The following is a 19698-nucleotide window of genomic DNA, read 5'->3' on the forward strand; positions in this document are numbered from 1 at the left end:
AGTGGATCATTTTGTGGCCTGTTTTCTTTTTTCTTACAGTGGATCATTTTGTGGCCTGTTTTCTTTTTTTTTTTTTTTTTTTTTTATAGTGGATCATTTTGTGGCCTGTTTTCTTTTTTTCTTACAGTGGATCATTTTGTGGCCTGTTTTCTTTTTTTTCCTTACAGTGGATCATTTTGTGGCCTGTTTTCTTTTTTTCTTACAGTGGATCATTTGTGGCCTGTTTTCTTTTTTCTTACAGTGGATCATTTTGTGGCCTGTTTTCTTTTTTTTTTCTTACAGTGGATCATTTTGTGGCCTGTTTTCTTTTTTTTCCTTACAGTGGATCATTTTGTGGCCTGTTTCTTTTTTTCTTACAGTGGATCATTTTGTGGCCTGTTTTCTTTTTTCTTACAGTGGATCATTTTGTGGCCTGTTTTCTTTTTTTCTTACAGTGGATCATTTTGTGGCCTGTTTTCTTTTTTTCTTACAGTGGATCATTTTGTGGCCTGTTTTCTTTTTTTTCCTTACAGTGGATCATTTTGTGGCCTGTTTTCTTTTTTCTTACAGTGGATCATTTTGTGGCCTGTTTTCTTTTTTCCTTACAGTGGATCATTTTGTGGCCTGTTTTCTTTTTTTCTTACAGTGGATCATTTTGTGGCCTGTTTTCTTTTTTTCTTACAGTGGATCATTTTGTGGCCTGTTTTCTTTTTTCTTACAGTGGATCATTTTGTGGCCTGTTGCACCTCTGGGCCACCGTACTTCCACATACCAGAGTCTGTGGTTCAGCTCAGCTCTACATGCACAGTGTCATGAGATAACTGTCGTTCTGTTTTGTCGTTGCATAAATATAATTTGGTGCCTTTTCACGGTGACGGTGCAGAACGGACCCGGACCCTAACTAACCCTGGATCATTAACTCGGGTGGAGGTTTAACTGGGACAGTGTGGGCGGAACCCGGACCTGGAGCTTCCTGCAGCGGACACACAGCAGGGCCAGGCCGCAGTCTGACGCCCCCGCCCCGGACAGCACCGACCCCAGACTGGAACCGACACCGAGCAGCCTTCACAGACCCGAACAGACCCGGAGGACCGAACCGAGTCCGACCAGGACCTCACAGCTGAGTTTGGTCCGACTTGAAGAGCAAAGTCACGTGACTGACTGCTTGTGTAACTCGTGTGTGTTTCTAAATGTTCCGTTCTGTGTGTTATTCTAATGTGTAGGTGATATAAGCGGACCTGGACCTGGACCTGGACCTGGATCTGGACTCATGGAGATTTCATTCGCAGGAAAACGGGCTCTGGTGACCGGAGCAGGAAAAGGTAGAGGGCACACACTGCCCCCTTCAGGCCGATGGAGGAAGTAATGAGAGCTGCAGCAGTCCATTCTTTAAATCAGTTCATCTTTTGGTTACACTGGGTTACAAAACAAATGTTTTTTGCAGGTTGTTTAGGTTTTTTCAACTGAATTAGGACCATTTTGCACCGCTAAATCCAAAAATGACATCTGTTTTTCTCAATCAGGTCAGGTTTTTTTTGCTAATTTGATTTTGAAAAATTTGATCTTCTCACAAAATTGATTACATTTTTGTGACTTTATCAGTTGATTTTTTATATAGTTCTCACCCAAAATAGGTTTTAAGAGAAAATAAAATCATTTTCTAACAGGATTCCTGTTCGGTACAATGGTGTATTCACCGCAGATGTAGCAGAATACGTCAGACTTATTTTTGCAAGATCTTCTAGTCGAAGCCATTTCATTCACCTGTAATATTAAAAAAAACATTAATCATAAATTGGCAAAAGTAAAATCTTCAGAACTCGTTTATTGCAAGAAATATGAAAGAATTTTGTATCATACGATGTGAAAATGCCCATAAATGTAAGCAAAAATGTTAAAAAGCCAGTATGTAGCATAGTTCAGAAAGTTGACCTGATTGAGCAAAATGAATGTGATTTTTGGATTCAGCACACCAAAATTATCCCAAATCAGCTCAACAAACTTAAACAATAAATTTGTTGTTGACCAGTGTAATTTTCTTCGATTCATTTCGATTAAATGATTATTTGAACAGACCAGGGGTGGGCAGCCTGTGGCTTCGGGGCCACATATGGCTCATTAGTCTCTCTCTTTCTTTCTCCTCTGGTCAAAAAACATAAGGAACATTTTGAAATGAACTGAGTGAGTCATTACTTTTTAACATTTTTATAGGCCTAAATCTATTCTAAATTTGTCCATCTGCAAAAATGTGCAGGCTTTAAGTGGAAGAAAATTATTTTGACAGCATAAAAACCAAAATGGATTATTTTCTCGCCAAATTCAATACAAGATGCTCAATTTGCATTTGTTCGTAGTTTGTAAGCTACTGTATATACACGAAAGATGAGCTTTTTCTCCGTTACATAATGTAAGTATGTTTTGGAAATAGTGTCCATCATTAAAAAAAATGGTACAAATCTTGAATGTTTTATTTCTTGTCGCTGTATAATTTCATAAATGCACCAGACATTGCAATATTGTAATGAAAATACAACATTAGATAGCAAACTAATCACAAATAGGCTACAGCAGAGCAGCCACCTCATGGTAAAATGTAGATGGGTTTAAATATTTTTTTCATGGCTCCAGTCAGATCAGTGTGTGTCAGCACTGATGTGTGTAATCAGCTTTGTGTTTATGGATGTTTGCTGTCTCAGGGATCGGCAGGGCCACGGCTCTGGCTCTGGATCGCTGTGGGGCAAAGGTCATGGCGGTCACACGGACACAGGCCGACCTGGACAGCCTGGTTCAGGAGGTAGGACACACACACACACACACACACACACACCTCGTCACCCATCCTATCGGCCCCTTTCTCTGACCTTTGACCCCTCACACCCTCTGCTGTTTTACGTGCAGTGTTGTCCTTCATTCCGTCTGTCCACTCATTATGAACTTGACACTGTCCATCTGCAGAGACGCAGTAGCTTCTCTTCTCTTGATACTTTTCTTTCTCTGCCTCCATTATTTCTCTGTGCAGTTTAGTTTTAGTAGCATTAGAGACCCCTATGTGACCAACAGTAGCAATAGTTTCTCATTTATGTGTTATGGGGTATATTCTCTGTCATTCTCCCGGAGGAGCTAGAGGAGATGGATGGATGGATGGATGGATAAGGCTGTGTATTGGCAAGAATTTGGTGGTACGATGCAAATCACAATACTAGGATCACAATACGATATATCATGATACTGTTAAAAAGGCAATTTTTTGTTTCTTTCTTTTTTTAAAGATTATTTCTTTGAAGAATTGAATTACACCAGAACTATGCACAAATACTAAAGACATTTTTTTTTTTTTTTAATCACAACAGGATAAATAAAATATAAACAAAAAAGGAAAAACCAAAAAACCAAAATTAACTTCCACAATTTCTGCATTTGAATAAATACCTAAAAATATCGATATGGTACTTTTTAATATCGATACAGTACTGTGAAATGAAATATCGCAACATATTGCAGAACTGATATTTTCTTACACCCCTATAGATGGATGGATGGACGGATGGATGGATGGATGGATGGATGCTCTTAATCTACATAAGATACTACTTGATTCCTCCTTTGTCTTTGGACAAAGTGAATGAAACAAAGCTAAAATCACTAACAGGTGCCACCTTTTATTCTAGTGGATCCTCTAGTTGATGAGCAACTCATTTAAGCATCAAACTGTTACTGAATCCAAATAAAATTCCAACCACAGACCCAAACTAAAATTAACTTCATTGTTTTAATAAACTACAGTTTTGTAAATGTCATGTGACTACTTTCCTTCTTTCACCTGAACACTTTTACAGTATTAATCAGTGCTTTCTTAATAAAACAACAACAACAAAAGAACTAAACTATAGAAAAAATACCTAAAAGTAGTAAATTCATCAGATAAAACTCAAAATAAAACTACTTATGAACTTCTACAAGTCAAAGCAGGCTGAATTATTATGTATAAATGCAATATTTACTGAATACTAATAAAAAATAATAAAATGTAGTCAAGCTAATTTTAATAAATATTAATATAAATATGTTTCAAGCATCTATTAATTGAATGTTAACCAATTTCAGTTTAAAAAAAGAGTGGAATAATAGTACAGTGTGTGTGGCATAGTCGAATAATGGAAGATTTTGTAGCTGTTGGGCCTCATGTAAGAAACCATCTACGAACAAATGTTCTCTTATTTTCTTTGCACCTATACATTTATGGGATTCACTGATGTTTTGTTATTTTTGTTCTCACTCCAATGGAAGAGAACATTTTGCAAGATGTCAAGTGCATTTTAACAACATAACAGAACACATCCCAGCCCAGGAAGTATTTACTCAATGCACGGAAACACGTGTAACAACATTTAAATCTACTTTTCTTGTCATGTTTCTTGGCTCTCATGGTTTCACCACAGTGAGCTTAAGACACAAAAATGATCTTATTAACCCTTTACCCTCTGAGTCGTGATTCCAGGTAAAGGTGCTACTGTGAATTATCATCTGTTTCAGGTTCATAAAAGCTGCTGTTAGTATGTGTTTGTGTTCCTTTTCTTCAGTGGTTTTGCTTTACTTTGTATTTTAGGGTCAAAACAGGTGGAAGAACGGAAAAAGACAAAGAGAGGAATTGAAGTTTGAAACGTTTTTACTAAATATGGCACTCAGAATGTACATCAGTAAGAGATTTAGGATGTTGAACATGAACTGTGAACTAGAACCCACTGAACAACAATAAGGATCTGAAATTGAGTCCAGTAGTTTTTGTTTTGGCCTTTTTTTTTTTTTTTTTTTTTTTTTTTTTTTTTTTTTTTTTTCTTTTTAAATAAATCAGTCCAGCTGCTTTTTGACACCTGATTAAACTCCAAAAAGCAGTTACATGGTCAAAACTCAGTAATAACATAGTAGTAAAAAAAAAGAAAAAGTAAAGAAAAATCATGGCAACACGGCAAACAACAGTTAAAATGAAAAAAAAGAAGAAATGGTGTAAAAAAGGCCAAAATGTCTATTTTTATAGTGAGTCGGTCTCACTCACTGCTCTGTGTTTTACTCTCCATTCCACAGGTGGCAGGGGGGTGTACTGAGCATGCTCAGATGTCTGTGGAAAAAACAAGGTCTATTCTGTCATGATGTTTTTTTTTTACAGTTGAGCAAATGCTTGAATTTTTATGAATATTTCAAATAGGGCTGGGCAAGTTAACGCGTTATTACCGTGTCAACACATTCATTAGATAATGCCGACAATTTTTTTTTATCTCACGTAAATGCCGTTTAATTCTAACTCCTATTCTTCTGCTTGTGTGCGTGTAGCGATTAGCTGCAGATAGACAACAGGTTTAACAAGAAAAGCCGGATGCCCAAAACTTCTGTCCAAATCTTTTACTGTAGACTCACTGTAAAACTGCAACATACAAACAAAATATGTCTCAGTTCTGTTCACTGCCTTAGTACATTTACATGGCATTATACGTTTAAATGAATGGGAAAAAGATCGCTAGCTCGATGCTAACTTGAATGGGAAAATCCATAGACACGCTAACGATTAGCATTTACTGATTAATTTAAGATTTACAACGTCTTTTTATCCAGCAACAAAGGTTTGGATCAGAGATATTTTATTCTATTCATTCTTACAACAACTGAACATAAAATACTCACAGGCAAACGTTTTTGGGGCCATACAAACAGAGTGAAAGAAACGTGTCTGTTAGTTCCTTCTTATGTCTGAACTGACTACGGGAACACCGCAAGGACAAAACATACGTTAGTGCAACTTATTCCCACCACTAGAGGGCCCCCTTTGTTTACTTTGAACACCTGAACATCACATATTATTGGGTTTATTAGTATTAGTACTGATTAGTGGGACTAAGACTCCTGTCAATCACTCACAACTGGAAATAAACTGGTGTGGACATAAACATGTGGAAAAGTAGCGGTCTGTTCCATGGACATTTTCATTTTAAATGTCTTCAGATGGTGGGGGGGAGAAGGACACAGGTGTTTGGAAGCACTGACATGAGCAATTATTTTTATCACCAGAGTACTGCAGTCTGAAATATCACTGAAAGGAAATACAAGCTATTGATGCCGGCAACCCGCCCCCCCCCATACATATAACTATGCGATTAATCGTAGAAATCCACACGATTAATTGCGATTAAAAATTTTAATCGCTGCCCAGCACTAATTTCAAATAAATCAAACAGAATGCTCAACACAGACACCTCAGGGGTTCAAGGGTTAAACTGACAAAGTGATGGAAACCTTCAGTTTCCCTTTGAGTCTGTCCGGCCCAGACTCATCTGTGGACAACTGTCTGATGCATTTGTGTCTTGTGTGTCCTCTGTTCTGCTGCAGCGTCCGTCCATCGTCCCTCTGTGTGTTGACCTGTCAGACTGGGCGGCCACAGCGGCGGCCCTTCAGGATGTGGGCCCCATCGATCTGCTGGTCAACAACGCCGCCTACGCCAGTCTGCAGCCTTTTCTGGATGTCACCCCAGACCAGTTTGACCAGTAAGAGTCTCCCCTCAGGAAAATACATGTCACTTAAAGGTAGGGAGGGAGATCCTGGAAAAACAGTTCAGGCAAGCTACATTTTGAAAATACACAATTCAAAAGTCCAAACCTCTTTCTTCAGAAAGAGGTTTCGTCCTCATTTCATACATACAACAGTGTCAAACAAAAAACAACAAAAAAAACAACAACAACAACAAAAAAACATATGAACTGAGTGCATGCAGTTTTGGTAACTCTCACTTGAAAAAAAAAGAAAATCACAGCTTTCAGTACTTCTGGGTTCTTTAACCCTTTCATGCATAGTGGTCACTCCAGTGGTCAGTTCTTCTCCATCTGTTCTCTTGTATATTCATGGGTTTTGTTGTTTCAGTTCCATATCAGCCAACACAGTGGACACATGCACCATCCCATAATACACTGACATTCATACAGTTATTGTAGCTTTGCTGTTCTTGATAAACCTGATCTGTAGTAACATGGCTTAGTGTAAATTAATTGCTAATTCTTATTAGACTGTAATTAACAGTTTTCTGAAACAAAAAGTTGTTGTTTTTTTTGCATATCCTCCTGAGACCCAGCAATGCATTTTGTCCTCTGTAGTTTGACAGTTTAACTTAAAAAATACTGTCCATTGCAAAGGACATTCCATTAAAAAAATAAATCAATAAATAAAACTAATTTTTAAAATGTATGTGAAAAAACTGTTGCATTATGCAGTTTCCAATCAAGACAATTTTTAATGTAAAAAAGCTAAAATTGTCAAATTCCATGGTCTCAGGAGGAAATTATCTCCATGAATTGAGTAATAACTAGTATTAGAGTATGATAAAATGTGAGAAAACATCAGGTTAGCAGCATTAAAAATGTTTTTATTTCATAGTTTTCACACTGTATATCGCTTTCTGATGATGAGTTTTAAATACATGTTTCTTTGCTTCTAAAATTAAACACACGGTGTCCAGCTGAGTGGACATTTTTGTAACTCCATGAAAAATAGGTTCATAAAAAAATTCAACTGCATTGTTTTTTTAATGCCTGAAGAGGAATAAAAACACTCAAGAAAAAAATATTGGCCAAGATTCTCATAATTCATACATGAAAGGGTTAAACATTACACATGTTTATGCAAAAGTGAAACATTCGCAAAGAATAAAGACAGGGAGATTATAAAGAAGAAATCCTTAGAGGAGTGATACAAATTCTGGGCGGCTAGAGGATACAAACTTAATCTGTTTGTCCCAAATATGGTAAAATTTATCCCTCTGGATTCTGATAGAGTAAGTCAGTTTTTCCATTTTGAAAATTTCAAAGACAGTCTCTTACCTTTCTTCTAATGTTGGTGGAGTTGGCTTTAGCCTCCTTCTTGTCATAGATTTCTTGCTGTCTGTTAAAAGTGCCTGTAATAATTTTGTATCCTCCCTCTGTTCTAGTACTGAGACATCACCAAAATATAGATTTACACAGTTATAGGGAACAGGAACCTTGAAGACCGATGTTAAAGTCCTGTGAATATCCCTCCAATATTGGTGCATGTTGGTTCAGTCCCAGAACACATGAGAATGATTAGCCTCCTTTGATCCACACTGTCTCCAACACTCAGAAGAACCATCTCTGTATTTACCCTGATGGGGCGTCTTAAAAAATCTAACCACACTTTTCCAACAATGCTCTCAGAAGTTGGACTTTTCACTTGTTATTTTGATACATGTTCTAAGTAATCTCGGACTAGTAAGAACGGCTGATAGCAGTAAGACTGATGTCAGAATAGCAGCCCACTAAAGTTTGCTTTGAACGCTGTAATTTGTGTATTTCGCTATTATGCTTGTCAGTAGAACAGCCCCAATTTATACCTATCTAGCTAACATTACATTCCCTAGTGATTTATGTTGGTGATAAAACAGCTTGCCGGTGAACTTTCCATCTGAATATAACTAATATAGCCAAGCTCTGGCTCTGAGAAGAGAGGTACGGGCAGAGGGGGGAGGGACAAAATGCAGTTGAGTTTGATAGACATATTAACATTCGATCATTTTGATGGGCCGGTTAAAATGATTGGATGGTGTTTTTTCAGTCCTGTCCGTTCCACAGGTGACTCAATTTTTTTTAAATTTTTGTGTTAGAGCATTTAACTAATTGGTTGCAATTTGGTTGAGAAGGGGATTTTACGCAATACAGTAAAAAATGCTCCAGGAAAACATCTCCTACCCTACCTTTAATATGGAACTAAATCAAAGCTGTAGCTACGTTCCTGAGCTTCTGTGAGCACTTGAAATAGAATAAACTGAAGGTAATTTTGACCCAGTGACACCAACAACCTCTTACTCATTGAAGCTTTAAACCAAATAACCACATGTTTCATCTCCAGGTCATTCAATGTGAATGTGAAAGCTGTGCTGCATGTGTCTCAGGTATTCGTTCTTTCCTTGTCTCTTATGTTTGGACGTTGTGTTTACAGCTGCAGCTATTGATTATTTTTGTAATTGATTAAACTATCGATTACTTTCTTAGATTCGATTAAACCATTATTTGAATAGACGAAAAAAAATACTAAAAATGTGAAACAGAGATGTCTGAAAATGACAACTTGTACTTTATTCTAGAACCAGCTGAAACAACAACTACAAAAAGTATAAAAGTAAAAGGATATAGAAAATATCTTTATAGAAATACCAACAGTAACAAAAATATAAAAGTATATATAAAAATATTTATAAGCAACAGCAAACCAGTCCAATGACATCTACAAACAATATGTGCACTGCAGTCTACAACACATTTGGATCCAACTTATAACAACTGAACATGGAACTAACATATGACTGTGTGCTGATCATGTGCGTCACAATAAGCGTCCGTGTGAAACACAACAGTGGAACCAATGTTTAGCAGCAGCAAAATTAAGGAAATGAAGCTTTGATTCAGGAAAATTGTAACTGAATAATATTTTTAATCAATTCTAGTTGATTAATCAATTAATCACTTTATCTCAAGTCATTTTTGATGTATTTTAACCCATAAAGACTTCTTTGCGCTTCTTTTGTGGCAGTTCCCAAATGATTTTTTTCCTTTATTTTGCCTTTCATAAGTGATTTTTCACCATTAATTATAATATTATCCTCTGTAATTTTCAATTTTTCAGTGTAAATCAGATCATTCGGTCTTTATGAGTTAATGTTTCTTTTATTGTAACTGGTATGTAGTCTTGGCCAGGTCTCCCTCAAAAAGAGATCCTGATTTTAAAGTTACATAAAGGTTAAAATAAAATAAAATAAAATAAAAGGCTCTGTATTTTGGTATGATCTGTATTTTTGATCTTATCACATTGTCCTGTGTGTGTGTGTGTGTGTGTGTGTGTGTGTGGTAGATCGTGGCTGGTGCCATGAAGGCCAGAGGATCGGGGGGTTCCATCGTCAACGTGTCCAGTCAGGCATCCCAGTGCGCCCTCAGGGACCATGCAGTCTACTGTGAGTCCACTCAACACCAGGAAAAACCCGCTAACTCTGGACTCAAGGCTTCAAAACAGTAGTGGTGTGTGAAGCCTCAGAAACTCTGTCCACTTGTGTTACAGTCTGTGATGTGTTTGTTCAGGTGCCACTAAAGGAGCCTTGGACATGTTGACCAAGGTGATGGCCCTGGAGCTGGGACCCCATCAGGTAACTGCTCATCCTGCTTCATCCGACTTTAATCATGTCAGCTCAAAGCCAAACACATCAAACTGCAGACACATCCTGTAGGGCAGGGGTGTCACACTCATTTTAGTTCAGGGGTCACATACAGCCTAATATGATCTAAAGTGGGCCAGACCAGTAAAATAATATAAATAATAGAATAATAACTTTTGAGTGAAAAAAGTAAAATTCTGTAATGAAAATGTTTACATCTAGGAATTGTACTCAAACTTAACATGAACAAAAATGAACAACCTGAACATGCTTAAGTAGAATAAGTGCAATGTTAACAATATTATGCCATAGTTTATCATGTATGCATATGCATCACAACTTAGACATCGCAGTGGATCTAAAAATACACAAAACATTAAATAGCAAGCAGAATATTATGAAAATTCCACATACTTCTCTTAAGAGATTTCAGGATATTCACTTTTTTTTTTTTTTTTTTTTTTATAAAAGGCTAGTCTGTAAATGTAAACATTTGTGTAATTTTACTTTTTTTTACACTAAAACGAAGAGAAAAATTTACAGTTTTCATTATTTATAGGTTATTATGATAGTATTTTACTGGTCTGATCGTTTTTAGATTGAATAGATCTAAAATGATTTTAACATCCTTGATTGTTAATATCATCAGTGTAATTATTGCATTTCACAAATTCATCCAAGGGGCTAGATTGAACCCCAGATTTGCCCCCGGGCCACATGTTTGACACCTGTGCTCTCAGGGTTTTTAGGGATGCAAACTCCTCTACTTTAGGCAGGAGAAAGTCCAACGGTCGACAACAGATCAGCGGGTTTCTGGTTCAGTTACTGACCCCTGACCCCTGTCCACATGTCCAAACATCCTTGGCTGATGCACTGAACCCTAAGTGACTGTTTCACTGACGTGTGAAAGGAATGAAATTTACAAAGCCAGAGGGAGAAACACTCAGACATGTTGACCTCAGGGTCCTCCTGTCCCTGTACCTCAGAAACATACGGAAAAAAGTCAGAAACATATGAATCAGGGAAGTTTGCAAAAACCAAATTTGTGTCACTTCCAAAACTTGTGGCCTCTGCTGTAATTTCCCATGTGTGAATAGTTTATAATATGTCTGCTCTCTTAGCTTCATGACCTTTGACCTCCAAATCTAATCCTTTCACGCTTCAGTCTAAGGCTCCATTCAGACAGCAGGTCTTAATACACAATTCGGATTTTTTATGAAATCTGATTTTTTTGTGTGCTCATTCATATTACACATTAAATGTCACCTCTATCACTTTTCAGTATGAACTGAATGTAACCCTGAAGTGACCCACATGCGCAAAAGAGGTCCTGACATAATACGTGACCACACAGACACGCACTGTGTTTACGGAGGTAAATGTAATTTTCTCACTGCTTCTCCTCCGGGGATGCAGAATGGTGAAGTATGTTGAATTTCAATGACAATAAATGTGACCTGGCCGTTCAGACTGAAGTCGCTTTGCAAAATATCAGATACGTATTGGATTTAGGACCACATATGAAAGTGGCCGGGGTCAGATTAAAAAAACAAATCAGATTTGGGCTGTTCAAACTGTCTTTAACAGATCGGATACAGGTCACATATGGGCAAAAAATCAGATTTGGGCCACATTTACCTGTAGTCTGAATGTAGCCTTAGTGAACATTCACTCATTGTGTTCAACCTGGAGTCAGACCGTCAAGATATTTTCAGTTTATCCTCGTGTCCAATGTGCAGTTATCAGTCACAATTACAATACTTTTTTAATCTCAGGGGGAAATTATTACAGTCTGTGTATAGTAAAAAGTAGCAAGAAGGAAAGGAAAATCAATATAACAGAAAAATACATTTTATACATATATATGTGTGTGTGTATGTATGTATGTATGTATGTATGTATGTATATATATATATATATATATATATATATATATATATATAGTGTGTGTGTGTATATATATATATATATATATATACACACACACACACACACATATTATATATATATATATATATATATATATATTTATATATATATATTTATATGTATATGTATATGTAGAGAGAGAGAGAGCTCTATGACACATTAAGCACATACTGTACTTTCTGGGCTATAAGGTTCACTGGAATATAAGCCGCGGCTGACTTTAAGTTGCACCTGACTATAAACCCCAGGTGTTCATGTTGTGACATGAGATATTTACACAGAAAGATGGTAAACAGAAAGATTATTTAAATTTTAATTAATTAAAATTTATTTCCATACCTTAACTGTTTTTTCCAAACAGTGTCTGTAACACGGCAGTAAAACGTCAGGAACAGGCTGGTTCAAAAACCCAGAAAAGTCATTGATCTGTATCTTCCTCTTCCTTCTGCTCATTAAACCACTGCAGTCGTCTTCTTCAGTGTTGGAGTTGAACAGCCTCAGAAAGGCTCTGTCACACTCCTTCTACGTCTCTCCTCCGTTGTTGCTCAATGGCACTTCCATGCTGCAGCTCTATTTCCTTCTTAGACAGACAGATTTTAACTTAAAAGCTGCAAAATATGCATTTCTTCATGTGTTTTCCATGATGAGGGTTTGTGCATGACACACAAAATGATTGTTTAAAGTTCAGATTTAAACTTCTCCTCTTCATCACCTCTTCCACCTGTCAGTCTCACTGTTGTGCTTCCTGCTAGAGCGCCCCCTGGTGGCTGTTAGCCTGTAAAAATCTATACTCGAGCTGCATTGCTGTATAAGCCGCAGGGTTCAAAACGAGAAAAAAGTAGCGGCTTAGAGTCTGGAAAGTACAGTAATGGAATAAAGTACAATTAAGTACAACATCAATCAATCAATCAATCCATCAATCAGATTTTATTTATATAGCACCAAACAATAACAAAAGTTATCTCATGACACTTTACATATGGAGTTGGTCAAAACTAGGCTCTAAGCCAATTTACAGAAACCCAACAGAATCCTCCAGGAGTAAACACTTGGGACTGGTGACAGTGGACGGAAAAAAACTTCCCTTTAACAGCCGAAACCTCGAGTCAACATCAGTTCCGTTGATTTGCTGTAGTTGAAGGAAGGTTGTGTGACACTGAAGGACTGAACCTTGTTTTTACTGACTGAATCTACCTTGGTATCAGATTCGTGTGAACAGTGTGAACCCCACAGTGGTGATGACTGAGATGGGCCGACTGGGCTGGAGCGATCCCAACAAATCCAAGACCATGATGTCCCGCATCCCCCTGGGACGCTTTGCAGGTTGGTTTGAAAACTGATGGTGATCCTTCTGTGGAGGACAGACTGTTTACAGAGCTTCACTGCAAAACACTGACACCTGTGAGAATAAACCAAAATGACAGACACACACACACTGATCTTAACTCCATTCATTATATTCACCTGTTCGAGCAGATCACTGCTAGTTTAACATTTTGGGTATTTGGACTATTTTTTGTTTAGTTTTTACCCCTTGGCCAACTTCAGGCCAAAGGGGTATTATAATTGTTTTGCAGTCCGTCTGTCTGTGTGTCCATCAGTGTATTAGGCAGAAATGGAGGAACAGGAGAAAAAACACAGTGTGTGTAATAGAACAGCTGGCATATAAGCGACACATGTTGTGGAATATATTGTCAGATTCTGTTCATTACACAAAAAACATTTTAACAGCTTAGAACAGGGGTCGGCCGCCTTTAACACTCTAAGAGCCATTTGGACCAGTTTCCCGCAGAAAAGAATACACCGGGAGCCACAAAACCCTTTTGACAATTAAAATGAACATAAGACTGCTTATATTGTTTTTTTTACTTTAATGCTATATGTAAAGAAAAATCTACCTCTGGTCAGCACTGGACAGCGCTACGGTTACCTGTGCTTTATAAACAGGTTCAGCACTGGACAGCGCTACAGTGACCTGTGCCTTTTGAACAGTTTCAGCACTGGACAGCACCAGCACAGCTCTGTTCAATGCAGTAGAGCAAATGTGTGCAGCCTAAAAAAATAGAGAAAAAAGTGGCTCCACCTTCCAGGTAGGAGCTGGCTCCTATCATTCACTTGACAGAGCCGGCTCTAAGAGCTATTATGTTCACGACCAACATATCACTACTCAGAATACAGGCTTTAACCTCATCCACTAACAAATGGAACTGATGGTTTAAACCTTTTGCCATTATTTTATTGAGCGAAAAAAAAAATTAAATGTTTTAATGTTACAAGATCGCCACAATCTTCAAATTTAGAATTACATTTAAAAACATAACGTGCACTTAAAAACCCTCGGCCTTCAGGCCACACCAAAGTTTTTACATATACAGATGGACAGACGATGTGCCGGACTGCAATACGTGATTGTTCAAATAACGTGACAGACCTGTATGTGGAGGACATGTCGATAAAGCTGTGAGAAACTGAAAGAGAAAGTGAGCTCCCCTCACCTTATCATTGTTGTTGACTGTCTAGGGTAAATTGATGATTCGCTTCATTTTTGTAAAAAATAGGTAGATTTATCCAAAATTAGGCTGTGACAAGGTAAGAGAACGATATATTGATAATTAGCATGGCTTTGAGCAAGCCATTTTTTTGCCATGCTTTTTGAAAATTAACCGTGCAAATCACAGGTGTAGGGCTCGGTGCCTAACACAGTGCAGTCAATTCAACAATGTAATTGCATTATCTGAAGAATGCATTGAGATTTCCACACCAAATTTACACAAAGATAATCTAATCTAAATTATGGGGCAGTAACTTTCAACAGAATCTTGCACTATATTTGGCTGAGGGGAATTGGAAGTGCACAGCATGTTATGTTTCTTTGTTGTGTGAAAGATACGAAGTGACGTTCCAGAAGTTCAAATCTGGCCTCTGGGATGAATTTGCAATGTGCAGAGATTACACTGACAACATTCACGGTCAATAGTTTAATTCCAAACACCAAATTTTAACAATATTCTGCCTTTTACTAAAGGTTTTGTGCCTTTGTAGATCCACTGTCAGCTGTAATGTACATGTAGGAATGATAAGTTTAGGTATAATATTATTAAGATTGTACACATTTTTTAAAAGAAATTTCAGGTTTTTCAGATTGTTCACATATTTGGAGAAAATGTGAACAATCCGTGTGTTTCTAAATGTAAACATTTTCATAATTTAACCCTTGTGCTCTCTTTAAATATACTACATTACTGCATGTACCTTTTTAGCACAGAGGTGTCCAGAGGTGCAAAACGCATCAACAGAGAATAAAAGACATGTAAAGACACTGGATCGCAAGAGAAGTTCTTACAAAAATTCATGCCACAAGCTGCAACAGAGCCATAGTGATCCCCAAATGAAGAAAAAGCTGAGAAAACAAGGAGCATAAGGGTTCATTTTACTTTTCTATACTCTAAAACAAAGAGAAAAACTTGAAGTTGTGATTATTTATAGGTTATTATACTATTGTTTCACAGGTTCAGCCCATTTCAATCATTGTCTCACACATTTGTTGTCCAAAGTAGTGATCCTTTGCCTGTCTTTTCGTCTGAAGGACTAGACCTGTCCTATCCAAAATGTATACATAGAACTGAAATATACGATGTAAGGGTTTCATTGGGGGAGCATGTCCACATAAGGTCTCCTGACCTATAGCTACTGTAAAATTACAAATACATAAAATCTGCATGACTGCCTGTTGTTACCATTTTTATGCAGGTTTTTCCTGTATTTTAATCTGGAAACAAGAAAATCTAATACATTATCTCACATTTAACTTTAATACAGTACCTGATGAAGGTGGTTGTGTGTATATATTTTCTTTCAATAGTTTACTTTTCTCCGATGCATCTATTGTTTATCAATGTGTGATTCTTTATGGCAAGCGTTGCACCCAATGAATGTCATTTTTTAAACTGCAGTGTTAAATGTATCTGTTGGTGCTGTCATATTTCTACCAAATATTTTTTGTAAGTTGTCAGAAAATTTACCACAATAAGTCCTTGCTTGATTTCCATTTTTTTGTTGCCGTGTATGTTCAGCTAAAATTCCTAAAATTGCAGTACATAGTATCATTTTGTATTGAAAAATCTTTAATGTCCCCAAAGGGCAATTTGATTTGTACCAGAAGTGTACATATCTTACATATCACCAAAACAATCAATTTCATATAATACAATAAATACAATATATACAGTAACTAAGTTATCATATAGTGCATTGTTCCCAACAGGGTCACCTACAGGGGATTTTCAGTGGGGAAAATAGTTGTTATGGTAACACCAACAGTGATCAGTATTGTCAATCTTATGATGCATTTTCAGGTCAGACAAATAGAAGTGTGGTGCTGGTCATGTGTGTTCATACAGCCATAATAGAAACCATCGGCTGTATACAGAGTTTCAGTGAAGTCAGTGAAGTTATTTGTGTAGAACGAGTCTCGTCAGTGTGTACAGTGTGTGTTGTGTGTCCTTGTGCAGAGGTGGAGGACGTGGTCAACAGTATTTTGTTCCTGCTCAGTGATAAGAGTAACATGACCAATGGAGTCACTCTGCCGGTGGATGGAGGCTTCCTGTCCTGCTGACACCGACTCAGAGGAAACGACCGACAGAGCAGTGAGCAGCTTCATTTCATTCATTCAATAAACTTTGTCACTGCACCTCCACTGTACATGTTCCTGTGTCGTCTGTTGACCGAGGCTGTGCAGCTCATTTCCTGCCAAAACATAAACATATTTTTGAAAGAAATGCCCTGTGATTAAGTCAGAAGCAGAGTGTGAATTACCCCTCCATAACTGGGGTGTGCCCCCCCCGGCTCAGCGTCCTGCCCTCTACCCTCATGTTGTCGTCTCTGTGCTGCTGCTCACAGTTTTCCTCCTGTGCCTCTTCTGTCTGCTGTTCACCACCTTCCTTTATACGCATGAACAGTGTGGAAAACTGAACTGCACCCACACTTTTACTGTCAGTGTCTGTAGACTTTGGGGGGGGGGTCCATATAACTAATGTAACTAACATAACATAACTAACATAACCTTGCACAAAATTTTCACTACTTCTAACCTGTATCCACTTGGCCCCCTCCACTGCTCTATGGGCCCCCCACAAATGCTGGGCCCCATGAATTTGTCATGTTTACTCCCCCCTTAATGGTAACCCAGACTACCCCCACCCTTGCACATTTTCGGTCGAGTTAGAAGCTCTGAATCTTTAGTTCTGTAACAATGTGGCAACAGACTGAGCTGGAAACTGTCTCTCTGGCTCCACCTTATGGCAGTAATGAGGAAATACACACACAATCCCAATAGGCGGGTTTGGATATGAGTCACTTCATCTATTATAGCTCTGTCGTACAGTGACCGACAAAGGTCAAACAGATTGTAACGGCCCAGTGCTTCTCAGAGAAAACAGCTGCAAGTACAGAAACTATGCAAATTCACAAACTCAAACACAGTCTAAGTGAGGTACAAAAAGAGGAACGAGGTCTAGATGAAAAAATGCACCAGAAGACACAAAAACACATGCAAAATCATCAAATGCACTGCAAATAAAGAAACGATGCAAAGCACAAAACGATTCAAACTAAGAAAACATCTGCAAATGAAAAGCGCTGCATAACCAGTCACTACAACGGAAGTGCTCTAAACCTGTAGGGGGCGCTGTCAGCAGAACAGTTCAGTGTAGTCAGGACATGACTGAACATGACCAGGTATGACCAAAGGTGGCAGGGGGAGGGGTAATATCAAACCAGGGGTCATTGTCACCCAGTGGTGTAGTTGTCCATGGAGAAGTGGGTATACTCTCAATTTTTGGCTTTTTTTTTTTTTTTTTTTTTTAAAGTCCAGAAAAATGCTGTTTTAGAAACCGTGACATTTAAGACTACTCTATTTAATTTACCCAAAAATCCATCAGTAGTATTTGTTTACTATTATAAAATTATTATAACTTGGTCAGGAGGAGTTTGTAGGTATTACTGGACACACAAGCAGCAGCATGAATGGAAATGTATTCAACATGAGGCAAACAGAGGATAACATTAGCCTTTCATACTGTTAGCCTTTCATAACATTAGCTTACTCACACAGTTTAACTATTGTCGACAACATCTCTCCTCTACATGTGCAGTCATATGACCAGTAGTTTAAAACAGTGACTCATTCTGAAACCACCTTAAAACTTACCTCAGAATTATGTGTTCTTTCAATATGTGTCAGTCAGTTCAAAGATGTTTATTCTGCTATTCTCATTTGCATTTCCAATAATCAAGCATCTTTCAATGAGACGTGCAGTGATCTGTCAATCAACTGGGGTGGAACTGGCTCCTGAGGTGTCCAATCAAGTTCCAGAGGTGGCCAGTACTAGTTATCAATATTTTCCTTGGCATAACCCACCCTACTCTGCCTCTGATTGGCTCATCAGTCCTCATGCCTAAAGTTAACCAATCTAATCAGTGAAGGCAGCGAGTACTAGCCAATTAGAAGTAGAGTAGGGTGGGTCATGGCCTCACCATCCTAGGAAAAAAAATTAAAGTTTTGTGCAGTTTAGCTCAGATATTTACTGAATGGTGCGTATCAGGGGGATTTAGAAGTGGGTATACCCAATGCTGACTGAAAAATAAGTGGGTATATTGCGTATACCCTGTATACCCTGGACTACACCACTGTTGTCACCCAACGAAAGCAGAGGGGAGGTAATTATTTAAAGTGGTGCTTACTGCAGAACTACAGGTCATTTTGACCCGACGAAGGCAGCAGAATGGGGGTACAACTGCAACGGGGGTCATTTTGACTTGAAGAAGTCAATGAGAGGGTTAAACCGTACATATCAAGTTATATCTACAATTTTGAAGATCAGTGATCATACCTCAGCTGTTAGCTCAGCTCTTAACATTAGCATTTGACTTGCAAGTAGCTAAGTACCTCTAACCCACATCAAATCATGTCAATATACGATATACTTTGTTAGTCTTATTAAATAAATAGAATATTTGCTCCACTGGACATTTTGAATTATTATTAGAGCAGCAAAGAACACATAAAGTCACAAACGGTTGTAATGACTTTATTGTGTCTCAGTGGGTCAGTGTTATAACAGTATAACTTGTGTTTTTTTTCTCCACAAAGACTTGAGAAATGTCTGTCACCAATTTCTAATGAAATGACTGACCCGAGGGTTTCCCAAAACTAGGAAAATGTAGGAGCAAGGACTGATGAGAACATCTTCAGCTCAGCCCCTCAGTAGATTCTGGATATAAAACCAGCATTTCCAGTTTATGCTCAGTTTTCTCCAGTATAATTTATTGCTCTGGTTTGTTTCATTTTCAATGGAAGTGGGACAGTCAGTAAATCCAAGGAGTTGGATCAGTGACAGTGAAAGGAGACACTTGGTTTATGTTCAGTTCAGTACAGATTTGACTGAAAAGTCACTTTTTTTTTTCAGTTTTCTCTGTTCTGATACAATAACCTTTTATTTACATCATCAAGGTGTACTGAACCCTGAATAAAATGAATTCTCAGTAAAGGACTTCTGAAAACTGCCTTGTTCTTGTTGATTTCTCATTATAAT

General features: G+C 37.8%; 1 protein-coding gene across 1 annotated transcript; it reads left to right on the top strand.

Annotated features, from left to right (window-relative positions):
- Nucleotides 1-1012: 1012 nt before the first annotated feature.
- dcxr (dicarbonyl/L-xylulose reductase) lies at nt 1013-16819 on the top strand. The gene is made up of 9 exons (XM_030163126.1): nt 1013-1108; nt 1203-1301; nt 2676-2773; nt 6358-6512; nt 8881-8923; nt 9880-9979; nt 10104-10168; nt 13312-13429; nt 16618-16819. Exons 2-9 carry the CDS (start codon nt 1250-1252, stop codon nt 16719-16721), a joined length of 735 nt encoding a protein of 244 aa, XP_030018986.1. The 5' UTR covers nt 1013-1108; nt 1203-1249; the 3' UTR covers nt 16722-16819.
- The last annotated feature ends 2879 nt before the right edge of the window (nt 16820-19698 follow it).

Source organism: Sphaeramia orbicularis, chromosome 19 (assembly GCF_902148855.1).
Source record: "Sphaeramia orbicularis chromosome 19, fSphaOr1.1, whole genome shotgun sequence".
Classification (NCBI taxonomy): Eukaryota; Metazoa; Chordata; class Actinopteri; order Kurtiformes; family Apogonidae; genus Sphaeramia; species Sphaeramia orbicularis.